This window comes from Strix aluco, chromosome 28, assembly GCF_031877795.1.
Source record: "Strix aluco isolate bStrAlu1 chromosome 28, bStrAlu1.hap1, whole genome shotgun sequence".
In the NCBI taxonomy this organism is placed as follows: Eukaryota; Metazoa; Chordata; class Aves; order Strigiformes; family Strigidae; genus Strix; species Strix aluco.
In genome coordinates, this window is record NC_133958.1 from 5,430,841 (window position 1) to 5,455,123 (window position 24,283).

At 58.1% G+C, this 24,283-nt stretch overlaps 4 protein-coding genes and 1 non-coding gene across 12 annotated transcripts; 2 read left to right on the top strand and 3 right to left on the bottom strand.

The window, feature by feature from the left end:
• Positions 1-1,478: 1,478 nt before the first annotated feature.
• On the top strand, positions 1,479-4,933 carry MAK16 (MAK16 homolog). Its single transcript, XM_074808259.1, has 10 exons — positions 1,479-1,580; positions 1,879-1,928; positions 2,135-2,244; positions 2,393-2,457; positions 2,602-2,753; positions 3,032-3,086; positions 3,179-3,253; positions 3,605-3,715; positions 3,961-4,017; positions 4,300-4,933. Exons 1-10 carry the CDS (start codon positions 1,566-1,568, stop codon positions 4,486-4,488), a joined length of 879 nt encoding a protein of 292 aa, XP_074664360.1. The 5' UTR covers positions 1,479-1,565; the 3' UTR covers positions 4,489-4,933.
• On the bottom strand, positions 4,828-8,525 carry TTI2 (TELO2 interacting protein 2). 5 transcript variants are annotated; one of them, XM_074808256.1, is made up of 7 exons: positions 7,870-8,525; positions 7,407-7,593; positions 6,822-6,914; positions 6,259-6,443; positions 6,029-6,172; positions 5,324-5,486; positions 4,902-5,041 (listed from the first exon to the last, which is right to left on the bottom strand). In XM_074808256.1, the coding sequence occupies exons 1-7, from the start codon at positions 8,517-8,519 to the stop codon at positions 4,961-4,963; spliced, it is 1,503 nt and encodes a 500-aa protein (XP_074664357.1). In that variant the 5' UTR covers positions 8,520-8,525; the 3' UTR covers positions 4,902-4,960. The 5 variants fall into 5 exon arrangements, 3 of the variants coding, with proteins under 3 accessions (XP_074664358.1, XP_074664357.1, XP_074664356.1); XM_074808255.1 differs by having other exon boundaries at positions 5,156-5,486; XM_074808257.1 differs by lacking the exon at positions 5,324-5,486 and having other exon boundaries at positions 4,828-5,041.
• Positions 8,526-8,942: 417 nt separating this feature from the next.
• On the top strand, positions 8,943-9,036 carry LOC141916162 (small nucleolar RNA U13). The gene has a single exon (XR_012621075.1). It is a non-coding gene; the product is annotated as a small nucleolar RNA U13 (small nucleolar RNA).
• On the bottom strand, positions 8,982-16,722 carry RNF122 (ring finger protein 122). Of its 4 annotated transcripts, none has more exons than XM_074808070.1 (6): positions 16,638-16,722; positions 11,428-11,584; positions 10,435-10,480; positions 10,173-10,214; positions 9,766-9,845; positions 8,982-9,684 (listed from the first exon to the last, which is right to left on the bottom strand). In XM_074808070.1, the coding sequence occupies exons 1-6, from the start codon at positions 16,660-16,662 to the stop codon at positions 9,570-9,572; spliced, it is 465 nt and encodes a 154-aa protein (XP_074664171.1). In that variant the 5' UTR covers positions 16,663-16,722; the 3' UTR covers positions 8,982-9,569. The 4 variants fall into 4 exon arrangements, with proteins under 4 accessions (XP_074664171.1, XP_074664170.1, XP_074664169.1 ...); XM_074808069.1 differs by having other exon boundaries at positions 9,766-9,848; XM_074808068.1 differs by having other exon boundaries at positions 10,378-10,480.
• A 1,335-nt stretch (positions 16,723-18,057) lies between these two features.
• On the bottom strand, positions 18,058-22,364 carry DUSP26 (dual specificity phosphatase 26). Its single transcript, XM_074808009.1, has 4 exons — positions 22,065-22,364; positions 19,758-20,030; positions 19,169-19,377; positions 18,058-18,749 (listed from the first exon to the last, which is right to left on the bottom strand). Exons 2-4 carry the CDS (start codon positions 19,934-19,936, stop codon positions 18,550-18,552), a joined length of 588 nt encoding a protein of 195 aa, XP_074664110.1. The 5' UTR covers positions 19,937-20,030; positions 22,065-22,364; the 3' UTR covers positions 18,058-18,549.
• Between the last annotated feature and the right edge of the window lie 1,919 nt (positions 22,365-24,283).

Genomic DNA, 24,283 nt, shown 5'->3' on the forward strand with positions numbered 1-24,283 from the left:
TTTATCTTCCACCTGTTTCCCTGCTTTGCCAAGAATAAAAGGAAAAACGTGTTTGCGTTCTGTGATGGAAGGAAAAAATGTGAGCCGTTCTATTTGGGGATGTATTCACACCTCCACAGCACACCTCCCCGTTAAATATTAAACTCTAATGCCATCTGCGTGCCCGGTGGCTGGTTGCTCTGGAAACCCACCCGCTACGAGCATCACGGAGGCGGACGAGCCTTCAGTCCCCGCAAGGTGGGCTCCTCGCCAGCCCCCCCCCAGCACATCACCCAGCGCTCTGCTGTGCCCATCAGCAACACGAGTCAGTCTTTCCTCCAGCACTGGCAGCTCAGACTTCTCAATTAATAAATTAGTTGCAGTGCCAGTGACATTGATCGAGTTTCTCTGCTCTGCATGAAGAATTAGATCATAATCTTTGCATCAAACGACACGGTATTTTTACCCACCCTGCCGAAAAAAAATCTCATCTAATTCTTGAGTGCATTAACAGCGATATAAATAGGTCTGCAGCCTGGGGAGACAAGTGGGGAGTCTTAGTAGCTGTGAAGGAAACAGTTTTTCCCCCTTAGGCCCAGTCTGCAGATAAATGTTTCCCTCACAGCTTTTGCGGTGCAAAATTAAACCGCATGGGCCTGGATGTGGAGCTGATGGTACCGGCCATCCCCTGCGCCGCTGAGGCAGCTGTCATTTCCCACTGCCAACGGCACAGAGGAGGAATGACCACACAGACACGGCCTGTGGCCGCCCCGCTCTGCCGCCACCCTGGTGCCTCAGCAAGACACAGGCCTCACCCAGCACCTGCCCGGGGCTGCCCAGGGACCGCGGACTTCACAGGGCTCCTTCAGCGGCGCCGACCAGCCACGGGCCGCGACAGCCCCTCAGGTTTCTGTGCCATGGGTTTACAAAATTACTGAATTATCTCAGTTGGAAAAGACCTTGAAGATCATCCAGTCCAACCATGAACCTCACCCTGACCGTTCCCAACTCCACCAGATCTCTCAGCGCTGGGTCAACCCGACTCTTCAACCCCTCCAGGGATGGGGACTCCCCCCCTGCCCTGGGCAGCCCATTCCAACGCCCAACAGCCCCTTCTGCAAAGAAATCCTTCCTAAGAGCCAGTCTGACCCTGCCCTGGCGCAGCTTGAGGCCATTCCCTCTTGTCCTGGTGCTGGTTCCTTGGCTCAAGACTCCTCCCCCCTCTCTGCACCCTCCTTTCAGACAGCTGTAGAGGGCCATGAGGTCTCCCCTCAGCCTCCTCTTCTCCAGACTAAACCCCCCCAGTTCCCTCAGCCGCTCCCCATCAGACCTGTGCTCCAGACCCTGCACCAGCTCCGCTGCCCTTCTCTGGCCACGCTCGAGTCATTCAATATAATGTTTATTTCCCCGCTCAGAGATTCCCCCCCGCCGGGCCGAGGCACCGCTGCTGCCCTACGCCACCATCTCAGCGGAGCGCAACCGCCATGACGGGCCGGCCCCGCCCTTCCCGCCAGCTCTCGCGAGATCTCGCTCCGCCCCGCCCCTTCCGGTAATGGCGGCGCCAGCCCGCGCGGTCCCGCAGCACCATGCACTCGGACGACGTGAGTCCGCCGGGCCCGCCCGCGCCCCCCCGCAGGCAGCCAGCGCTCCCCCCGCCGCTGAGGCCGGTCGGGGCGCAACCCCCTCCGTCCCCAGGCCAGGGGGTGCTTGGGTGGGGGGTAGATAGACGGGGGACGGGGGGGGGGGGCTGCAAATGGGAACATGGCGGCAGATATGCCGCCCCCTCCCTGCTGTGGGGGGTGTGGGGGGGTGTGTCCCCCGCCCGTTAGGGCCTCACCGGGGGCTGCAGGGGCCGGGTGGGTGGTGTCGGTGTGTGTCACCCGCTGTTTCCTCTTGCAGGTTGTCTGGGACACGCTGGGCAACAGGCAGTTCTGCTCCTACAAGATAACGTGAGTTTTTAGGGGGCCCGGGAGGGGGGGGCTGCGGGGTGTTTCAGTAGGGAGAGGAGCGGGAGGCACAAATTCGGGTGCCCCTCAGGGCCTGGCGTGGTTCCCCGCATCCCTGTGCCACCACGGCCCCGAGGGTGGGCGGCTGCGAGGGGCAGGGTGTGCGGCGGGGGGACTCCCACCCTTCCCCTCACCTCTCACTTTTCCAGGACAAAAACCCAGAATTTTTGCCGCAATGAGTACAACCTGACGGGGCTCTGCAACCGCTCGTCCTGCCCGCTGGCAAACAGCCAGTACGCGACCATCAGGGAGGAGAAAGGTGAGAGCCCGGCAGCTGCCACGAACCACCCCCGGGGTGGGGAGGGGGCAAAGAGCGCCGGGCTGAGGGCACCCCGGCTCCGAGCACTCGCCCGCTGTCGGGGACGCGCCCAGGCTCTCTCCTAGGATCCTGTTCCTCTCTTCTTCAGGGCGGTGTTACCTGTACATGAAGACAATAGAGCGGGCGGCTTTTCCCCGTCGGCTCTGGGAGCGGGTGAGTTACGGAGAGCAACTTGCTAATGAAGCGGGGTCTAATTAATTTCCCAGAGGCAGTGGAGGGCAGGGAGCAAGGGGACTCCTCCCAAGAGCAGCCGTGGCCTTGCTCCGTAGCTCAACTCTTTCCTTTCCCCCTCCCCAGGTCCTGCTAAGCAAGAACTACGAGAAAGCACTGGAAGAGATAGATGAGAACCTCATCTACTGGCCACGGTTCATCCGACACAAGTGCAAGCAGCGGTTCACAAAGATCACGCAGTACCTCATCCGCATCCGGAAGCTGACGCTCAAGCGACAGTAAGTGACAGAGCTGAGAGTCGTCATGGTTTGGCTTATCAAGCCACTGCCACTGGCTGCGTGCAGAGCCCCAGTGCACCCGTAGCTGTTCTCCTGAGGCTTTGGCAGGCTTGTAAATGAACCTGTCTGAAAGGCATTTAATTGTCTACATATATAAACGCATTTCAACTATTCGCATACTTTCTCATAACTGCTGGTTGTTGTCCTGAATGAGCGTTTGCTCATCTGCTACACAAGAGGCTGATAAATCACTAACAAGCTCTTCTTGCTCCCTGCAGGAGGAAGCTCGTTCCGTTACGCAGAAAGATTGAAAGGCGAGAGAAGAGACGAGAGGTAATGCCACGCTGTCACGTCATCTCCTGTCCACTGCTTCTGCTCCACGTTGTCTTTCAAACAACTGACACGGCTCCTCTCTGCTCCTTTAGGAGAAAGCCCTGATTGCCGCTCAGCTGGATAATGCCATTGAGAAGGAGTTACTGGAAAGGCTGAAACAGGATACGGTAAGGATCACTGCAGTCGGAGCACAGCAGGAAAACTGGTCCTGGTTCTCCCGGGAGGGCCACGGGCGCTGGTATGACAGAGAAGCATGGCCTGTGTAGGAGGGGTAGGGGATGACCACACGCTGCCCTTCTTGATGGCTTTAACACAGGCTGGAGAACTTGCTCCCTCAGAACGCAGAGCCCCTCATTTTCTGTACAGCAGCGCACACTTCAGAACGAGGGAAGGGGCTGAGCCACAAGTTCAGCCTAGTTGGGCGCTGCCTCCGTGCAGGCCATAGGCTTTAGACGGCCCTACCACCAGTGGCTGCCTTCCTCCTGTGACTTACAGAAAATCCACCTTTTCCTTTTCAGTATGGAGACATTTACAACTTCCCCATTCACGCCTTTGACAAAGCTCTACAACAGCAAGATGCAGAAAGCGAGAGCGAGTCCGATGCAGAGAAGGAAGATGAAGATGATGAGGTAATGCTTTCAGCCACAGCAGCAGTTAATCCTCCCCTGACCTGGCGCAGCCCCTCTGATTCACCAACGTGCTGGGCATTGTAGTTTGAATGTTGGGGTGAGAAGAGGTTAGGAGAGGTGAGCTCAGGAAAAGCATGTGTGTGTGCGCGTGCAAGTGGTGGCCTTGGTGGCTCTTCTGTTGCGCGTCAGGACACCGTGTTGTGCTCAGGGTGCCTGTACTAGCTTCTGACTTTTATTTCTTACAGGACATGGATAAAAGAGAGTTTGTGGAAGCAGATGACAGTGACCTCAGCGACTTTGAGGTAGGTGAAGCACCAGGTATAAACTGTCAGGCTAAGCTGTTTGAAAGTAACCTCCACTCTCTTGGTGTCTGTGGTGATGGGGGAAGATCCAGCAAAATCAGATTTGTGGGACATAATGATAGTGTCAGACTGCACTGTAATCCACCACACCCCAGCTCCTCTGGCTAGACAGCTGGGAGCCAGGAATTATAAAATAGAATCAGATACACAAGAGAATTCTGCAGAAAGAGGAGGTTTAGCTACACAGCATGCTTTGACGTCACTCTTGTCTGTCTTTCTCAGGACATGGATAAGTTGGAGACAAGTAGTGAAGAGGAGCAGGAAGAGGAGGAAGAAGTAGAGAAGAAAACCTCTCTCTCCAGATCTAAAGGGAAAAGTCCCCTGAAAGGACCAGCCAGAAGAAAACGTCCCTACATTGAAATAGAGTATGAAGAAGAAACAGAGCCAACCACCAAAACAAAAGCAACCTGACTCCTTCCTGAAGCCACATTTTGTACTGAACGACAGAACTCCGGATCTGCCACTAGAACTCCTTCCAGCTTTTGCCACTCTGTGCAGGACCCTCAAAAATTACTCTTTTTTCAATATTCTAATTAATAATTTTCTTTATGAAAAGAAGGGTTTCTGTCCCAACCCCAGGCAATTGCAGCAAGTGTGTACAACTCCTGCACGAAGTGCAGTTTGAAGGAAGGCGACTCCCCAACTTCTCCACAGCCACACAAGGCTCAGCTCAGACTGTGCTCGGGGAGGGAACCTGGACCAGGGCGGGGGCACCGCTGCTGTTCAAAGGCTGGAAAAGCCCACCAGAGGCTAGGCAAGCACACAAGTGTATCTTGTTTGGGGGAGATAGGAGGCTAACAGGGGTGGGAAGAGAAAGACAGTAATTTTAAATAAATAAAAGTTTACTGTACAAAAAGTGGGGTGAGCATTGATTGGCCACGCCTCACGTGTTTTCTTGCACTTTTCTGATGCATTCCCGTACACGGTTCTCCTCACAGCTGCTGTACACGCCTTCCAGCAGGACCTGAAACGAGAAAAGCATCATTTTCCAGTGCCTTGGCACACGTGGGTTAAAGGTGTTACCAGCCCTCCCCCAGCTATCTGTTGAAAGAGAATTACACAAAGCATATGTAGACACCTGCCCATACAGAAGTCATTTATGAAGTCAAGAGCCAGTGTTGAGGTGGGTGGAAATTGATGCTTTCAAAACACTCGGACTGAGGAAGCCAGTGGGCTTTTGCAGGCACCGTGCTGTCGCTTCCGAGGGGCAAGGGATCAGCTGAAGCAGTGCTGGGTCCCAGCTCACCTTCACCTGCCCTTCAGAGCAGCGATCCAGCAGGATGAGGCATTCGGTGGCTCCCTGGAGCAAGGCGGCTTTTACCAGCTCTGGCGTTGAACCGTGGTCCGTGTGTATGTCCCACATCATCTTCAGCAGGGCTTTGAGGAGCACAGGGAGCCTGCACGGCATCCTGCAGAGGGAAATGGCAACTGTGCCTCACTCTAAATCCTCGTCACAAGCCAGGGGAAAGCACCGCCTTGCTTAGCAGCTCCAAGATGCTCCAGGCAGGAGCTGCTCATTGCCATTTACGTGTGGAGCAGGATTGTAGCTGGCCTGAGATAAGAAGCTGCCTCCTTCAGTCTGCCCACCAGAGGGAGGACACCAGCCCCGAGCACGGGTACCCTCGGGATGGTCTGTCAGGAACACCTGCCGTTGGGGCAGCCTAATTCATTCACAGCACGGGGCTTACTCCACAGTTCTGCCACACAGAGAACGCAGGTTGAGTTTTTAGCTAAGTTGGGCTTCTAGAACAGGCAGAAGTCAGATCAAAATGATGACCCAGTTTAATTTTTGGGCCAGGTTTTTCAGCAAAGCAGTAATGCCAGTGATTCCTCCCTGTGAAAGATTCTTAAGATTTCAGGGCCTTCTCCTCAAGCAACATTAACGTTGGCTCGGGAGCAGTGACAGCATTCAGGATAGGCTTTAGTAGTGTCTTTCACTCCCCATGGGTACCTGGGCCAAGCGTGCTCTATGGTGCACTGCAGCGTCTCCAGTATTCCCAGTCGGGCTTCTTCCTCAGGGCCATCACAGACTTCCAGGTAGCCCAGGATAACTCGCTCCAGCCTCTTCAGGTGCCGCACTATCAGGATGCCAAGTCTGCCAACACAAACACACACTGAGAAGGGAGATATATATACCAAGGCCAAAGTGAGTCCCCGCAGGGCTGTGGCGGCTGCTCTCACCTCTGCACAAAGGCAGGCAGGGTCCTGGCGTACACCCGCCGCAGCGCGAGGCGATGCTCTGCCTCCATGTGCGTCAGAACCAGCTGCAGCACCTCATCGCAGGGGGTGGTCGGTCTGCCCTGGTTCTGCTGGCGCTGGGCTCTCTCCAGGATTGGCAGCAAGTCCAGCAGGCACAGCAGTACTGCCTGATTCGGCGAGAGACAGTAAATCTGGGCAATCCAGCTGATGTCTCCAAACACCAGTAACTTCCAACCCCACTGACCACCCACAGCTGCTGCAGTTCACCTGACAGAGCCAACTACTTCTGCTACCCATTAGCAGCCCTCTTCAGCAAGGCTGCCACTTGGAAGGGGACAGGAGGCAAGAGGTCTTCCCTCTAATGATATTTTTCTGAAATCCACTGAATTACTTTGTCTCTTGGCCACAGGCATTGGCTAGTAACAGCCTGACTGGACTATCTGTGAGGAAACAGGTTCTGCCTCTCATGCGTGGAGCTGGCTGTCCCTCGTGGGGCTGACATGCAAGATCACAAGGCAGATTAAAATGAAGTTCTGCTATCCCACCTGGATGAGAGGGGCCTCCCGTGAATAGAGATGGTTGTAAAGGGCGTGGTACACAACCTGAGCCCTGTTGAACTGGCACAGATCAGCAGCCGGCTGCAACAACACAGAACAGAACGTTATTCCTGTGCGTCACATTCAGCACCCGCTTAACCTAACAAAAGACAACAGCCTCCACAAACCATTGCACGTGCTGTGCGTTAGGAACTGCTTGCGAGGAAGTGGGAGCAGGTGCTGTAAGAACTGCAGGTTAAATCCCGCCGTGCACAGGAGCAGCCACTTTCCTTCGCCTCCCCAGGTGCTGTTTGGCAGTTCCACTGGCGTTACTTTAACACCCCACCCTGCAAACTGCTGTCAGGCTGACAGGGAATCGGTCGAGTTCAAAAGGTGGCAAAGCAATTATTTGTTTAGCACAATAAATTTAAGAACTACATGTACTTAAACACACAGGGACAGCGTAGAAGATGGAGCAGAATTGTTTGGTTAACAGCAGAACCAGGAATAGAAGTCAGGAACCCTAAGAGGCGTCCAACCCACCCTTCCTTCAAACAACACCCAGAAAGGGATCTAATTTCTCAAATCCCTTACCACGTTGAGAATGATATGATGCAGGCAGCGCACACCCAGGATTTTATTCTCCTCCTGGTAGTCGTCCGAGATGAGCAGCGACGGCGGGAGGACACGCTCCAGGTAATGGCTAAGCCAGGGCCGGGTGACGTGAGGCAGCGTCCAGGAGAACACGTGCTTTGTGGCAGGGTTACGCTTCCAGGTGTCTCTGGAAATACAAACACGAGCTCAGTGAACACTGGAACTAACAAATGCTCATTTCCTATGCATTTGGGCCTATCAGCTGACAGTAAACTCCAAGTGATTTCCTTCCCCCCCCCCTTCCATTAGTGGCATATTTGTAAAGCTCTTGGCCCCATATTTATCAACTAGTGCCTTGTAATGCCTGAGCTCACACAGCTTCCCCAAAGTTTTCAGTATTTCCTACACAGGGACCAGACAAACATGCCACCCTCTCCACCACTGCCCTCCCCTTCCTACTCACTTGGTCAACTCCTGTTTCAGGAGCCCCATCACTGCTGCAAATCTTCCTTCCTCATCTTCGTCCTTTCCTCGAAGGAATTCAGCCACCGACCCGCAGCCCGCAGCCTGAACCAGCAACGCCAGCAGCTCCTGCGCCACTGACTGAGACCTCGCGTTTGTCCAGGGCCTTTCCACAATATGTGTTGCAGCAAAGATGTAGATGGGTCCCATCACGCGGGACAGGATTGGACCCACCACGGGGACGCCCAGAGACTCCTGGGTCTTGGCAGCTTCCAGCTTCGCCAGGAGGTGCAGAAACACTGAGCCGACCTCTGCCGCTCGCTCAGCTGCGGCAGCGTACGCGCTGTCCTTACCGGGGGGATCCGCAGCATCTTGCTCCTGCTTTGGGGGTGCCGCGTGGCCATTCAGCGCAGCCACCAACTCGCCCAGCGTCGCAGGGCTCAGGCCTCCGAAAAGCCACTGGCACTCCGCAGCCTCGACGAGCGCACCCAGGTCTCTGACCACGCCGGCCTTGAGGGCGGCCCCCTCGGCGATGAGCGGCCCGAGCTGGAGGAGGATTTGCTCGGCCGGCGGGACAGCGCGGGGCGGCGGCTGCTCCCCGTCCCGCGGCCCCTCCGCCCTCAGGGCTCGCACTAAGCCGCCGAGCTCCATAGCCCGACCAGGGCCAGGCCCAACCCACCCCCCCGAGCCGCCCCCCCCCCGCTCAATAACTTCTCAAAATCGGGTTTTTGCCGGGCGCGCCGCCAGCCCCCCTCAGCGCAGAGCCACCGGCTCTCCCAACAAACGCCGCAAACCGCGCCGCTGTCGCAAAATCCCCTCCTTGCCGTAAAGGTGGTTTGCGAGGGAGGCGTGGCGATGCGTGAATAAATTAGCATGGATAACTAACCAAGGTATGAGGGGAAGGAGCGGCCGCGCGGCTCGGGGGAGGGCGGGGAGCGGCCGCCAGCGCGGCAGCGGGTGGGGCAGAGCGTCCCGCAGCGAGACGCCGCGGAGAACCGCGCGTGGAAATTTCTCGCCCTGACCTGGGGGTGAGGGGCGCAGGGGTGGGCCCGAGCGCGGAGAAACCCGCTTTTGATCCTTCCGGTTCATGGTCAGTGATGAATGGGAGCGGCACGCGCGTGCGTGAGATGTGCGCCCTGTGTTACGCACGGCACAGCCCCTTCTGAGCGCCGGGGGGTCGTGGCGTCACCCATGACGTCATTTTGTCTTACACGTTTGAAAAATCAGCGGCTGCTTGCCTCACCGATATTCTGGCGCCTCTTCAGCCCTCTGCGTTCAAACGCTGCGAGCCCCCACAGCTCAGACTGGCTGGGAAATTGTCCGTTTAATCGTTGTTTTACACAAAACTATATAACCCCCCCCCGCCACGCGGGGAGCCTGAGAGTCCGGAGGGGATCAGGTACAAAAATTGTGTAGAAAAGGGAGAGGAGGGAGCGGGGGGGGGGGGACGCAGCCTCCGCCTGTGCCGTGGGGCTCAGTTTAACCCCAGGGTGGTGCCGGCCCCCCGCGGAGTGACGTAAAAAAAAGAAAAAATATCCCAACCAACCACCCCCGCCCCCCGAAACAAAGCAACGACCTGCGCGTTAAAAATCCCAACTCAGAAAAATCCGAATCCTTCAAGACGAAGCGTTCGACCCCCTCCCCTCGCCGGGGCTGGGCGCGGGGTCCCGGCGGGATCTGCGGGGCGAGGAGCAGGGCCGCTCACACCAGCTCGTCCAGGAGGGTGTCGATGGCGGCGCGGGGCGGCGCCGGCCCCGCCAGGGGCTTGTTGCACATGGGGCAAACGCAACGCACCTCCAGCCACTTCACCAGGCACCTGCGGGGCAGAAACACGGCCTGGGTGATCCCCGCACCGGAACCCCCCCGCCCTGCTGCCCGCCGCCGGGGCCTGACTCACTTTCTGTGGAAGGCGTGCTGGCACGGCAGCACCCCCAGCTCCTCCTTCACCCTGAAATCTTCCAGGCAGACGGCGCAGGTCTGCTGCAGGAGGCGAGACCGAGGGTGAGGGCGGGCGGGATGCTGTGACACCCGCGCGTGGCCCCGCTCCCACCAGGAATGCCGTGGCCGGGGAAATCCTGCTGGTGCTTTTTCCTGGATATTTCCAGCTGGGAGCTCAGCCCAGCTCCCAAACCACCCCCCGGGGAGGGGGTTTTCCCTCACGATTCCCAGCCCAGCACCGTCGCTCCCGGCCTCGCTCTGGTTGTGAGCTGCCTTCAACGCCGCGGAGCAGAGGAGACGTGCCCCAGCGCATCGTCCCCTCACGTTACCCCAACTCCATCCCAACCCAGAGGCGGTACCGCTCACCCCGTGCACGTTCAGCCTCCGGGCATCACCTTTCAAAACCACCTGAGGGAGAAAAGGAGGCAGAGGATGAACGTCAGGAGGGATTTTGCCAGGAGCCGCAGCGGGAGCAGAATGGCGCTCTGTGTCCCGTCACGCCACTTTTGAACGTGTCCAGCTGGGACGAGCAGCATCGGCCCCCGCTGCGTCCCCACCCACCTGCACCCACCTCCCGCTCAGCCCCGAATCGCCGCAGGGACGCGCAGAAAACGACCGTCGGCTTTACCTCCTTGTAGCCGAACCGCTCGCTCTGAGCCTGGTGCCGCAGTTTGCTGGAGAGGGGGAGAAAAAGGCACTGTGAGTTTTACAGCATCCTCAAGGGTCACGTCTGAGCATTGCAGCCAAAATTACTCAGGAGGCACCTGAAATCAGGGGAACGCACCCTTCCCGACCAGGATTTTGGGGATAAGCAGCTCTGAGGCTGCGCTCGAGCAGTGTGGCCAGGGGCAAAACCAGCCCAAGGCCGTGCCCCGGGCAGAGCTGCTCCCGCAGCACCGCGGGGCCCTGTGCCGCCGGCAGGAATCGGCAGCGGGGAGCGATAAGAGCCAGCAGCCCCGATTGTTTGCCTTAGGAAGTCGTTGGTGGCGCAGGAAGCGCTGTATTTCCAGTGCTTGCTCGCCCGCCGGCAGCTCCCAGCCCCGCCGTGACCTTGGCCGGGGCGAGGGCGCCGGGGAAAACTGCCTGGCAGAGAAACCCAGCGAGACGTGGGGAGAAGGGGACCGCTCGCAGCCTTCGCTTCTCCTCCAACCGAGACACGTGCTTCCGACGTCCCAGAAATGGCTGAGAGATGCACGGGACGTCGGCGGAGCCGGGGCACCCTGCAGGGAAGGACTGAGCCACCCAGGGCCCTGCAGAAACGCCAGCTGCTGCCTCGGCTTCGGGTTTAAAAATAGCCCTCCCTGAACAGGGAGTGTAATGTAAAGACACATCCTCTCCCGGGCAGCACTGCTCCTTCCCTGCCCAACACAATGCGTCCCTCCGCGTGGTCCCCTGAAAAACAAGAGCCCCTTCCTGCATTTCCTGCCCCGCTCTGGCCGCAGGGGACTGCGGGGACCACGGTCACGCCTGGCCCCAGCACGGCGGGTGACCGGCCCCACTCCTCAGGGCAGATCCTTCTGGCAAGCGGCTCCCGTGTTACGGGATAAAACAACGGGGCGCTGGGAAGGGCTGGGGGTGCCCCGGGGATGCCGACCCACCGCTGCAGCCCCCCCCCGCTCACCTGATGAAGTAGCAGCAGAAGATGAGGCTGAGCACGAAGACAAAGATGCCGGTGCCAAAAATGACCATGTAGATGTTCAGCGGCAGGTCCTGGAATGTGATGGGAGGCATCGTGCAGGGTTTACTGGTATAAATCAGCCCCAGACTGCAGGAGCACCCTTCGGGGGGGAGAGAAGAGTCAAGTGTTTAGGATGGAAGAAGGGGAAAAAGAGGTGAAGAGGATGTTCTGTGAGAGCAGAGGGAGCCTGGGCTGACTCCGTCCCCTCCGGAGTTTGCAAAGTGGGCAGAAACCAATGCCAAGACACCGTCCCGTGGCCTGCGGATCAGAGATCTCCCCAGGAAGAGCAGCTCAGTGCGGCACGGGCAGCGCACACCGCTGCATTTCTGCAGTCACAAAACCCTTCTCCAGCAGCACAAACGTACCCCAGGCAGCAGCCAGGCGTCTGGGAGAAAAGGAGGCCCCGTGCTCTCATCTCCAGAGAAATACATGGAGGCTGGAAAGGGATTTAGGGAAGGACAGAGCGAAAAAAGAGCTTGAAAAACAAGAACAGTTGGCGTCTGTCATTGCTCCGTGGGAGCCAGAAAGAGCAAGTGGCTGGTTCGTCCTTGGGGCTGGGAGACGCGCCGGGGCTGTGCAGGAGCACGTTTAGCACCACAGCGACCGAATTCCCTTTTCCGAGCAAAAACGTGGCACGCGCCGGCCACACGCCGCTGCCTGGGCCACCACCTCTCACTGCCAGTCTGACACCACAGGGGAAAGGCGGAGGAGGGTGTCACGCAGAGGCAGGTGACAGCGCGGCCACCCCAGGGGGGTCCCCACCCAACCAAGGGGGAAAGGCACGGAAATCCCAGACCCGCTGACACTGCCTCCTCTGGGAGCCAGTGCAAAGTCAGGCTCTTGATGTCTGGAAATCATGCTGACCCCCACAAGAGCTTTGAGTTCTCATCAGATCTTGCTCAGACGGGACTTTAAAGGCGAGCAGCCCCCAGGCCCATCTGTGCTCCGCGGAGCATCTCCCCCCGCCCCTTCCGCTCAGCACCCTCGGCTCCCACGCTGTGCAATCTCATCAAAAAGCTCCTCCAGAAACACTTCTGGGTTTAATTACAGCCCACTAAAATCCCCCGCCTGTTTCTCATGAGAGGGTGAAATTTGCTCCCCGCCACGGAGAGCAGAGACAGGAAGAGAGCGGGTGGCAGAAACCTCTGCACGAGCCGCGAGGTCCCAGGTTTGGTCTGTCTGGGTGCCCCCCCCCGCCGTGATAGGGAGCAAAGGCAGCAGTGTGGGCTCCCTCACCAGCCCCCCCAGAGAGGCCCAGATCATCTGGGTAGGAAGTGGAGCCCGGGCAGGACGGGCAGGCGGCACCCCTGGGGCGGGATCCTGCCCGGGGACACAGTTCCCAGCTATTCCCGGGCATCTGTGTTGCCACGTGCTTTGAATTTACGTGTCCCCCTGATGAAGTGGCCAAAGCCACCATGGCCAGGGGGGCACTGGGTGGTTTGGTGCTGTGTAGCTGCAGCAGGCACCGGACAAGAGTCTGGACTGTAGGAAACAGGGTTTTACTGCTACAGAGGGCAGAGCCACTGGCCGATCTTTGCCTCTTGCAATCGCTGGAGAATTCATTGGCCGCCTCAACTACAGAGCGAGAAAGGGAGGATTTGTTTGTTGGGTCCTTCTCTCCCAGCCTTCTGCTCTTGAGACCACCAGGTGCAGGAAAGGACAATAGGAAAGGTTATTATTTTTTTTTTTTTCCATTTCCCTGCTGGAAATGATTGAGAAATGCTCCAAAAACCCACCAGTGTATCAGCTCTGAAAAAAAACCCCACTGAGCAACGAAATGAGGTAACGCTGGTGCACACGGTGGTGGGACACCGGCTGAGGAGCAGCTGCTGATGGTCGGAGGAAGCCTCATTCAAAGTTGGCCAGACAGCGAGCGGTGGGTTGTGGTAACAATACCAGGTCACAAGCGAAACAGTAACACTTCCTAGGTGTAATTCAAATGGAGAACTATTCCAAGAATCTCCCAAAAAGCACCAGCCGCTCCCCTCCGTGCCACGAGAGCCGTGGTGACGGCAACAGCTCAAACCCAAGTTACAGCCTCCGAGAGCAGCCCGAAGGGCGGCTGCTGCCCACAGCGAGCACTCGCTCTGCTCGTGCCGCAGCAAGGGGTGACCTGGCCCTGCTCCATGGGCACCCGTGGAGAGATGGAAAAGTCCTTGTCCGGAGCCAACAGGAGGAGAATCGGCTCCGCAGAGAGCAGGGAAAGGCCGGGGTGTGCATCCCAGAGGTTTTCCGGGAGAAGCACCAGGCAGGCTGGGAAGGAGAACCCGGAGGGAGACTAACTGCCGATCCCATGCTGACCTCCCCAGTGCTCGTCTTAAGGGGCTCAAAACCCGGCGTACGAACCTCTGAACGTCGCACCCAGACATCGCTCCTCTGCACGGGGTTGTCCCTACGCTCCCCGCGCTCTGCCCGGCTGCGCCCCATCCTGTGGGGCAGAAATCGTATTCCCCAACCCCGCGAGCTGCAAACTGAGCACTGCTCCATGTTAGAAGCTCGAATTCCCCCCAGGTGGCAACAGCTGTGTGTGAAAGCCACACGGGAGAGGGGCAGCCACACCAGCAGCAGTATAAAAACTGAGGTGGAACAAGAGATGCTGCAACTTGCAGCCGCGTAGCGAAGGAAGCAGAGAGGAGCTGGTCTAACATGTCCCTGCCAGCTGTAACACAGCTGGCAAGGCTGATTTTAAACTCACCAGCTTAGCAAGGCTCATTCCTGGCTTTCAGGAATTCATGAGCTCCAGGCTGCGGTGCCGAAAAGCGAGCGTGGCTCCGGGGAAGTGCCCTTTCCTGGTCGGGGAGCAGCCATCGCCTCGGCTGGGATGAGAAGGTCCTGCCAGGACAAGCCCTCGAGCAGGGGGTCTCAGCGAGGCAAGGAAGCTGCTGAGCCCAGCCTCCCCGAAAAGCAAGGTCCTCCCCACCCCGGCCGGCCCCTTCCCCTCCCGCTCCTCCCCACCAGAGCTCATCGACATGGTGGGCGCGTTGGCTGAGCGATGGTTTTGATTAGCGCAAACCCCTTCGCCTGACAAAGGCGTTCGTATTTTTAGTTCAAGGGGAATGGATCAAATCTGGTTTTAACTGACATGAAATGAAGACCTGATGGGCACCAAACCCGTTTCACCAGCTCAAGTCCACCAGTTCTGTACCTGAAAGCAGAACCCCTGAAGGCAGTGTGCTGGAGCAATTATTTAGTTGAAAAATGAGAAAAGAGGGATCATGACACATCTGTGGAAGCACCTACAGACACGCACTGACTTTCTGGACTCTTCTCGCTACAGGAAGGATGCTCAGAAAGGTGGTTCATTTTGCCAGCAAAGTGTTTTTTACGCAAACTGCAAAACCTCTTTGTAAGCAGAAGCAGCGAAGGTGCAGTCTGACCTGTGGGGGCTGTGGGTTGCACCACCACCTCTTCCTCCTCCTCCTCCTCCTCCTCCTCCTCCTCCCCACAGGGCTCCCTGGCAGATTTAAGCGCTGAGCTGGCCTAAATCCCCCCGCTGCCCGCTGAGGTGAGGACATGCAGTGCCTCCGCTGGAGCTGGCTAACGGGGCGACCCCAGCGCTGCTCCCCCCACCCCAAACCCCACAGCACGACTTCGGCCGGCGCTTCGGCCGGTCCCTCTGCAAACGCAGACCCTCGCGCTCCAGCCGCGCAACAGGACGCAACAGTTTGCAATATTTCACAGTATTTCAAGTCAGGACCGACACAAGTTTCTGCCCGTACTGCGCAGGCACGGGGTTTTTGCTGAGCAGAGCTTCTCCCTCACCCCAATTCTTGTTCAATAAAACAAATGGAAAACTCAGCAGGTCATTAAATAAAACCATTCTTTCTACTCCCACACAAAAGCTGTGGGCTTTGCATCAGAAAATTGAATGCAGCTTCCATATAATTTTTGCTGTGATGCTGGAATAGGCTTCCTGCAAAAGTTGCCCCCGAGCCAAGCAGTTCTCCAGGGGGGATAACCAGCTCCCCCCCAAATCAAGTTACGGTGACTGCAGCGTCCCCGGAACTACAGCTGAGCAACCAGAGGAGAAGTTGGGATGCAAGAGCGGAGCTGCAGTGCCGAGGCAGCACAGCACCTGCCGTCTGCTGAGATATTTTCAATACACCTATTTATGTTGATTTCTTTACTGGCTCTCAGACTTATTTACACCAGTGGCCCCAGTTCTGCAAAGGCCCTTAACAACACACAGATAAGCGATTTTGCTGGACTCTGCTGATTTAAATATTTGCGAGCTCAGGGCTCAAAGCCAAAACGTACAAGTCAGATGCCCATGGCTGGTCTCCTAAACCCACGTCTTGGCCTCTGAACAAGAGCAGGCTCCGTTCCCGGTGCTTCCCAAAGCCCGTGCCTGGGGAAGATGGTGAGAGCCGTGGCTGTTCAGAGCCTCTAAAAACAAAGTTTCTCTTTTTTTTAGGACGTTTCTCTCACCCAGCCAAGTTCGCATTTGCTGCTGTGCAGCGTTTACGTGCATGCTGCCGAATGGAAACCCACGCGCTCGCTGCACGCCCAGGGCTCGCTGCCCGCGGGACCGGCGCCCTCGTACCCCCCAGGCTGCACGAGAACACCCCAGGTACACGTTACCGGAGAGGAAGCCACTGGCTGCGTTCTATTTAGCTTCAAAGGCTGTAACCCTTTCATAAATTAAAATAACCCAGCCTTTGTTTCTCAAGCAGGGCTTTGATGGGAGAACTCCCAGCGCAGCTTCTCAACTACTTAGTCATAAAAATGAAACCACTTCTCATTTAAACCAAAACCCCCTCACATGTGCAGACTCAGTTCCACGTTCCTCAGGATTTCTTACAGCGAACGCGAGAGCGAGGAGCCAGGGCCTTGGCTGGGGTCCGTTAAAAATAAGTTTATTCCACTTCTGCGGACAGATGAAAGAGGGCGGGTGGGTTATTTTTTTTTTCCCTCGCAGCCAGCACACGAAGCGAAAGCATGGCAAACTCATTTAGTCCTTGGCTTTATTCCTGGGAACCCAGCGGGACTCGCTGCTCTGGAAGTAAAACGGCCTCCCCGGCTCATCCCCTGGGCGGCAGGACCGGGGCTCCCGGGGACCCACCGGAGGGACCGGGGTGGGGAAGGGGGGGGCCACCCGCTGCCCCCCAACTCCCCGCCCCGCAGCCCGCCCCCCCTCGCCCCCCCGGTTTTACCGTCGCACCGCTGGAACGGGGGCATCCGGGAGCCGCTCCGCGGGGCCCGGCCGGCTCGGCCGAGCGCGGCGCCGGGCCACGGCGGGGAGCGGGGCTGGGCCGGGCCGGGCTGGGCAAACCCCGCCCCGGCCCCCCCCGGAGCCGCCCCCGCGGCGGGCGCAGCGCCGAGCACCGCGGGGCTGGGACAGGGCGAGGTGCGGGGAGCTGGAGGCGCGGCTTGCCAAAGCCCGGGCCCAGGTCGCTCCCCTGAGGGACCTTCCTACCGTGATCCTGGTCCCGGCCACGCAGGTCCCGGTGGCCCACGACGCGGCTCTGAGCCACGCGTGTTCCCGTGGAACAGGCAAGGGGCTCCGCACCCACACGGCCCCATCGCCCCGCACGTGGCCCGGCTGCGGATCCCAGCCCAGCCCGACGCTGCCTCCGGAACCTCCCGGAAGGCACCGAGCTCCTCCCGGCTCCCAGCTTTGTGCAGGGGCTGGTTTTGGACACAATCGGTGTCTCCAGCCGGGCTGGGGACCCTGCGGGTGACCGGTGACCAGAGGGGCCGTGGCAGGACTGGCAGCGCGGGGCCATGAAACGGCCCCCAGGCAGGTGCCTGGCCGCTGCAGGAAGGCGCAGCACGCCGTGGGCGCTGCTGGTGATCTCACTCTCTGGATTAGTTTGCTGATCCTCCCAACGGCATCTCGCGCCGTGCTCGGAGCCTCCCTGATCCCAGCTTTGTCAAACAGCAGCCACGCTCCGTGTTCGGGGCCCGACGAGCAGCGGGCTGCACAAAGGGAGCCTCGCAGCGGCGAGGAGCACAAAGCAGAATTGCAAAATCGGATGGGAGGCGTTTCCCACCCGCCAGGAGCTCGCCGAGCTGCAATCCTCCCCGCCGAAGCTTCGGGCACGTTGCGGAGCACGGCCAGCCCCCGCGCGTTGTCCAACACCGGTTCCTCCTCCTCGGCATCTGCAGCCCCTGGCCCCGCTGGCAGCAGTTGCTCTGTTCCCTCTGCCAGCGCCTTTCTGGGATGTGCCGTGACCCGAGGGCACCTCGAGCGCTGGTAAAAGCAGCGTCCCCAGCCCAGGAGGGCACAGCCAGCCCTTCAGCTAGCCTGGGTGGCTACTGGGTACCAGGGATGTGAGACCGACATCACCACCTCATCATGGATGGTGATCCCGGTGACTGCCAGCCTGGCTCTGCTTGCCACCAGGAGCCCCCCTTTCTGTCCCCACCACTGGGAAAAAACAAGTGGGGAGGCCCCACACAGGCCCTGGGCACCCACCAGTGGGGTCTGGCAGGTTCAGCCCCCGGACCGGGGCTCTGGAAGGACTCGGGTCCATCTCAGCCCCTCAGGGTGACGCTCTCCCGCCACCGCCCGGGCCAGATGCCGGCCCGAACACGTAAAGCCTGTCCTAAAGCACACAGGGGTGGCCAGACTTTTTCCTTAGCGCGGTTTTTATTTTGACAGGTTAACACTAGGCACGGAGGACACCCAAACACGACGACAAAAGGCCCGTTTGCCTGACCCCACACGCCAGACCTAATTCATGTTGCTACACAGACCGAAAACGAATGGGAAAGAGGAGAGGAAACACACAGAGCCTCAGTCTCCTGGGAGGGAGCGATGGGGCTGCTTGGGGGCTGCATCTGCCACGTGGGAGAACGAAGCCTCGAAGGCTTCCCGGAGCCAAGAGGGATAGAGTAACCTGTAAGGCGGGGCTGAGGCCCGCGGAGGTGTCTGGGCGTGAGCAGGCTGAGTGGGAGGCTGGACCTTAGGCCTAGCTGAGTGGCAAGATTGCAGGTGGGGGGTCTGTGCTTTACCGCTGGGAACAGCTCGTGTGGCTGGGGACCCCCTTAGCTGAGGGGGAGGCCCAGGGACCAGCTGCATGTAACCCACCGCTCCCAGCGCACCCCCCCTCACGTCCTCCGTCAGGCACTCCTCTTCAGCCTCAGGGCATTGTCCAGGGCGACCAGCTGGCGCAAGAATCCCCGGTTGGGGATGATGCCGCGGTGGTCCTTGACCGTCTTTATGGCTTCTACAAGGGGCATGTGGTGGCGGATCATGAGGTAGGCGAGGACCAAGGTGGCCGACCTGCTCACCCCGACAGCGCAGTGCACCAGGATCCTTCCTGGGGGCGAAACACGGGCCATGTCACCGCAGACCAAATGTCCCAACTAAAAACACACTGAGCTGCTTCCCGTGGAGCATCCGGGGGCTGGGCCGTGGGCGTAGGGTGCTGCGATGCACCGGGGGCCCCTCTTGGCAAAAGCTGTCGGTATGTCCTGATCTCCCAAAGCAGACTGGGACCAGCCACGGCTCAGGACACAGGCCGGGCTGCGGCCGGGGGGGCCAGTGCTCTCATCCAGCCCCTTCCCTCTTTGGAGGAGGAGATCCCCTGCAGGAGCCACCGTCCCAGGCTAGAAATACCGCTGTTTTCTAGGATTCTTACCAATAGGATGTCACTCTCAAGTCCCACCTGCCCGGGGCAGTTTCTTCCCCCCCCCGCTGCTTCTCCCCACTTCCCTCCCAGAAATCTTTACCACCGACCTTCGTTCAGCGCTTGGTGGATGAAGTCAGCTGCAGGATAAAAGTAGGGGCTCATGTCAAAGGAAGGCGAGTCATGGGCCTCGATGCCCAGGTAGCGGATGCCCGTGCCCTCGTAGTACTCAGCACCCCCCCGCCACTTGCTGTGCGAGGCGTTGAGGATGTGGGTGATGCGCAGGTGGGCCAGCTCCCGCCGGTTGGCAGCTATATCTCTGCGGAGAATAACAGTGTGGAGAGGTAGAAGTTTAGACTAATTAAAAGAAAAGTTTCCAAGGACGGCGTGAGGGCTGTCCTGGACAAACATTTACGCCTGAGATGCAAAGGAAAAATGCCAGAATCTGAAGATTCTTGAATTTTAAGTCAATCTCACATTCCCTGACTCCACGGACACTCCACCTCCACCTGCCCCACCGCAGCGGTGCCCTGAACTCTGCACAGCCATGCTTACGTCCTTCTTCCTCCTCTGTCCCGACGTACCGCGCCCATCATGTCCTCCTCTCCCTCCCATTTCCCAACCTCCCCCTCCCAGATTTCCCCATTTCACAAAAACAGCCCCAAACCCCCCCAGTTCTCATCCTCTTCCGATACATACTGATCGCCCAGGTAGAGTCCTGGCCAGACCTCATCCGCGTGATTACAGGCTGTCTTGCCTGTGTACAGCAACCTTTCAAGCTCGAAGACACTGAGGATGGGGTGGGTGCTGCGCTCGTCCCGTGAGCTCCGGCTCGGGGACCTGGTGCCATTCCTGGAGAACCTGGACAGGAAAGCCATTGGAGCTGCCGAGACCCACAAGGCATACCTGTGGGGTCGTGAAGGCCGGAGAGCGGCCTGGAGGTCGCTTCTGCTGCTGCTGCCACCCACGGTCCTGTCATGGAAGCAGGGGAGATGCCATTAGACAGAACTGGGGACCTCTCACTCCATCCCTTTTGTAGAAATACTGGCCCAAAGCAGCCAATTTTCACCTTCCCGATGAAAGGGCTGTGTCAAGTCAGCTACCCAGAGGCTCCCAGCGTGAGACAGAGCATCACCTACACTCCCTTCCAAGAAGCAGCGCTGCTGGGGAGAAGTTTATGCTGCCAGGGCTGGCGAGAGGAGCCAGAGGCAGCCAGATTGCTGAGTCTCCACAGGCTGAGGTTTTGCTCCAGCCCCACGACTTTGGGTTGAGGCCACATTGGCAAGAGATGTTCGACACAGGACCACCTTCCTTCTGTGCTGGCTCGGGGGCTTTGCCTGCCAGCGGGACAATGCCAGCTCAAGAACTGATGCTGCCAACCTGCGATCAGAAGTGATGAAAGGCGGCCAGGTCTGGGCAAACCACCAGGATTGGGGAGGAAAAACCCCCAAACAGGTGGAGGATTCCATATGGCACCACACAGCGTCTGGCCGGGACCCAGACTCCGACGGGCCAGGCACACAAAAGCCTGCGGGGAGGGAGAGGCAGGGTTAACCCCTCCAAGTACAGCAGCCCTGCCACTGCGTTTGAACATCTTGGACTGGTTTGGGGTGGGAAGAGTTAATGTCAGAGGATGAGAAAGCTCATTTCACAGAGCGGATCCTCTAGGACACAGCTCTGCTCTCAAACCTCTAGATCACACCGATACTTGTCATACATCTGCAGGAAACCTCCCCGGACAGCCTTACCCACCTGGAGCAGTTAGTCCCTGCAGCCAGATGTTCCTCAGAGCTGCCTTTTTCTGCTGCTGCCCCACTGACAGAACCCCCCCCACACACACATGAGAATAAAATTCCCTCTCCCACCATCACTGCTGCTGCCGTGAGCTGCCCTGGAAGGTGTCCAGAGCGCATCCCATCACAGCCCTCCCAGCAGCTGCCCAGTCCTGGCCAGTTGTCACTGGGACTCGGGGGAGGAAACTCAGCGACCTTGGCCCAGCCCGGCTGGGTCAGCACGTGTCCGTCTGCTCCGACATTTTGCCTAAGGTGCCGGCCAGCAGCCAACGGTGCAGAAGGAAGAAGCCTCCAGCTATTTCTTGGCAATGTGCAGAGGAGGAAAACGTTGCAAGGGCAGTGGGGATCTCGGAGGGAGCCCAGAGACTCATGGGGGTCTCCATTTCCACTCCCCATTCCGGGGCGGCAGTTCAGACCCTGCACCGGAGGGGTCAGCCCTGCCCGCGCTGCCCACCCCCAGCACAGGGTACAGGCCAGGTCTCCCCCCGACACGTCTCCCCTGCCCTGGTGAGTTCTGGACTCCTTCACGCTGGGAATTCGGACTTGGCAAAGCCCACCTGGAAAAGGCCTTCAGCATGGCCGCGTGCTGGGGCCCTTAAACCTTGTATGACCTTGGCTGCAGCACGGCCACATGCCACCAGCCCCGGGCAGCATTAAGAACCAAACAGCAGAAGGGTCTGAAAAAAGCAACTGAATCATCAGTGTAAGGCTGTAACTAGCCAAATAGCAGATCCTCTTCCTGCTACAGCTGGCTGGAAAAACAGTGATCCGCACCTATCCCGGGATGTAGCTCGGGAAGCCTCAGGCCCAAAGCTGGCATCCAGCATCCCACCCCCAACACACCACCGTGCCAGCCCCCCCAAAGTGCTGCAGGGGAAGAGAAACTGCCCCAGGACCTCAGAACAGACTCCAAAGCACTCCCGGCGCCCAAACCTCTCACAGGTGTCAGCTGTACCCCCCCTTTTTGGCAGCCAAGCGCAGGGGGGGCTCGGAGCCCGCTCCCCCGAGCGCGCTCATGGCTGCCTGCAGAGCCCCTCTGCCAGTCGTGCCACGCTGGGAGGGAGGGGAGGAACAGCCCGAGCCTGCCTGGATGCACAGAGCCAGCGCTGAAGAGGCATCGCTGAATGAGCGCAGGCTGCTCAGCCCTGCACACTCCGCAGAGACAGACAGACAGACACGCAGGAGGAAGGAGACGCCCACCCCGTTACTCTACCTTTGTGAGGGCTGTGATTTCTCAGCTCAAAGTGAGTGTTGTAGTCAGATCCAGTCGGCCATGTCTTCCTGCTGCTGCCGCCGCTGCTGTAGAAAGGCTGATGTATGAACATCTATTTTAAGCCATGACATGTCCAGAGGCAGGTTTGTTTATATCGTGCTGTGCATGGATGGGGAAGGGAGGAACGAGGGAGACAGACACAAATGCAGCGATCGCATGCAGGCGTGCACAGACGTACACACAAGAGCCCATTACTACGCAGACAAAAACAACAGCAACAATAACATATCAAAATTCCCCTGCCAGCTTTTCTCTCACTCCTCCTCCAGCAAACCAAAAGCCAAAGGCGCGCAGAGAAGGAGAGAAGCAAAAGCTGATAAAGTGGTGCTGATGACATGGTTACCCATACCATAAATCTGTAGCTGTCTCTAGAGGACGCTTCTTCATTTTCTTTTTTACAGTTGACCTTGTCGTCCCCCCTTGCTAGGGTCTCTTTGGCAGAGCCAAGGCTTGGTGACATTTTCTTCGCTTGCTAAGAAAATAATCCTGGGGGGACACGTATGTGGTGATATGACAAACTATTTACAAATTCATGTGAAAGTCTGGGAATACTTTTTTCTGGGGGAAAAAAAAAAAGAGGAAACTCAAAAGATTGAAGCTTTTTGTTTTGACATTTTCTAAATGACACCATTCATTTCAGAAGTGCTGCAATATTTCAGTTAAACATTTTCCAGCAGAATATTCTCCTTTTCCCTTTGAAGTGCTGGCTTTCAGTTTAAAAGTTTGACTCAAATCAGAAAGTAGGAGTGTGGTGGGAAAAACAACCTGAGGAAGAATCAAAACATGCTGTTCCAGGCCAAAAGACACATCCTAAGAAGATTTATGGCATTCCCTCCCCCATTCTCATTTGATTAAAACCCAGGAAAATTTTCTGGTTTGTTTTCAGCTGAAATTGTGTTTATCCCAGGACACAATCTCAGGAGCTTCAGGGATGAACTAAGGGTACCCATCCTGCCCCACCGGCACCGCAGTACATACGCGTGATGAGCTGTACCTGGGCTTTTCCAGCATCCATCATGGACAGCACAGGTCCCAGGAGCGCCGCCTCAAAGCTGCACACACCCTTCAGTGTGTCACGGGCCTGGATTTTTTCCCCGCAGCATGCACAGCTGAATGACAGGGTTGTCAGGAGCTGTACTGGAGGTACATACGTGGGTTCAGAAAGACTTCGGACACACCTGGGTTGCAGATCTCTTAGCCTTCCCCACGAAGTTCTGGATACAGCTTCAGCCTTGGAAGTTGGTAACACCCTGGAAGCTGGAGGATGTGCTCAGGATGGCATCTGGGATATGCCCAGCTCGGAACTGCTTTCCCCAGGCAGTAACCGCTGGCCGCTGTGGGAGCTGGGGACCAGGGATCAGGGACTTTGTTCCAGTTCCTTTCCACCTGCAGAAATATTCACCCAGTGCTGACAAGTCCCAGGAGACCCTCGTGCCAGACTAACACAGCTCCCAGCGCTGCAGATCCAGGCAGTCCCCATAAACCCTCCTGTCAGCTACTCTCACCTGATCCTCAGGGAACAGGGGCTCCATCCCAGGGGCTCTGCTGGGCCAACACCCCCAGGGCGACTGTGCCCAGCCCTGACTGGCCCCACGTCCATCAGCCGCGCTGGGGCTGCAGAGGTGACATTGCCACCAGCTGCAGGCACAGAGGCAGAGTTACCAGCTACAGCCCCACGGGCTGGCCGGGAGCAGCCCCCCCCCGCCCGCTCCCGCCACGGCCTCCAGAACCTCCAGCCCTCAAGAAGTGCTGCCCCACTGCCTCTGCTCCCGGGCAGCGGGCAGCGGTCGCTGCTCCCACCCTTGGGCTCCTGTGCAACTCATGAGAAGCAGCACCCAGAGACCCGATTCATCCCCTTCCCCCATGGGTTGCTCCTGTTCCTCCGTGCCCAGACTCCCAGGACACACAGCCAAGAGCGAGGGCTGGACCGCAGGAGGGCCGGGGTGAGGGCTGGCTCCACTGTCCTCACTTTGCTGACAGTATTTCACTGCTGTGTGATGCTGCCAGCTTGGGCAAAGCCTGTCCTGTATCCTGAAGAAGGGGTCTGGTTCCACTTACCTGCAGAAAAGGTTGAGCTTTTCACTTCTGCGTGGCAGCACTCCTCCAAAAAACAGGTGTTGAGTGACCTAAAAAGAAATTTGGGCTTTCACAGCTCTGCG

What these genes read in the sequence shown, in the direction of transcription:
- MAK16 (XM_074808259.1), top strand. An exon ending in CCCGTCGGCTCTGGGAGCGG is followed by an intron (nt 2,458 to 2,601) that starts GTGAGTTACGGA and finishes CCCCCTCCCCAG; the next exon opens with GTCCTGCTAAGCAAGAACTA. An exon ending in GGCGAGAGAAGAGACGAGAG is followed by an intron (nt 3,087 to 3,178) that starts GTAATGCCACGC and finishes CTGCTCCTTTAG; the next exon opens with GAGAAAGCCCTGATTGCCGC.
- TTI2 (XM_074808255.1), bottom strand. Translation starts at nt 8,519, where the DNA reads ATGGAGCTCGGCGGCTTAGTGCGAGCCCTGAGGGCGGAGGGGCCGCGG. An exon ending in GGGAGGCCCCTCTCATCCAG is followed by an intron (nt 6,444 to 6,821) that starts GTGGGATAGCAG and finishes TCGCCGAATCAG; the next exon opens with GCAGTACTGCTGTGCCTGCT. An exon ending in ATAGAGCACGCTTGGCCCAG is followed by an intron (nt 5,487 to 6,028) that starts GTACCCATGGGG and finishes TTCCCTCTGCAG; the next exon opens with GATGCCGTGCAGGCTCCCTG.
- RNF122 (XM_074808066.1), bottom strand. Translation starts at nt 16,662, where the DNA reads ATGCCCCCGTTCCAGCGGTGCGACG. An exon ending in CCCGTTCCAGCGGTGCGACG is followed by an intron (nt 11,585 to 16,637) that starts GTAAAACCGGGG and finishes TCCCCCCCGAAG; the next exon opens with GGTGCTCCTGCAGTCTGGGG. An exon ending in TTCTGCTGCTACTTCATCAG is followed by an intron (nt 10,481 to 11,427) that starts GTGAGCGGGGGG and finishes CCCCCTCTCCAG; the next exon opens with CAAACTGCGGCACCAGGCTC.
- DUSP26 (XM_074808009.1), bottom strand. Translation starts at nt 19,936, where the DNA reads ATGGCTTTCCTGTCCAGGTTCTCCAGGAATGGCACCAGGTCCCCGAGC. An exon ending in GGACTCTACCTGGGCGATCA is followed by an intron (nt 19,378 to 19,757) that starts GTATGTATCGGA and finishes TATTCTCCGCAG; the next exon opens with AGATATAGCTGCCAACCGGC. An exon ending in CCACCAAGCGCTGAACGAAG is followed by an intron (nt 18,750 to 19,168) that starts GTCGGTGGTAAA and finishes TTTCGCCCCCAG; the next exon opens with GAAGGATCCTGGTGCACTGC.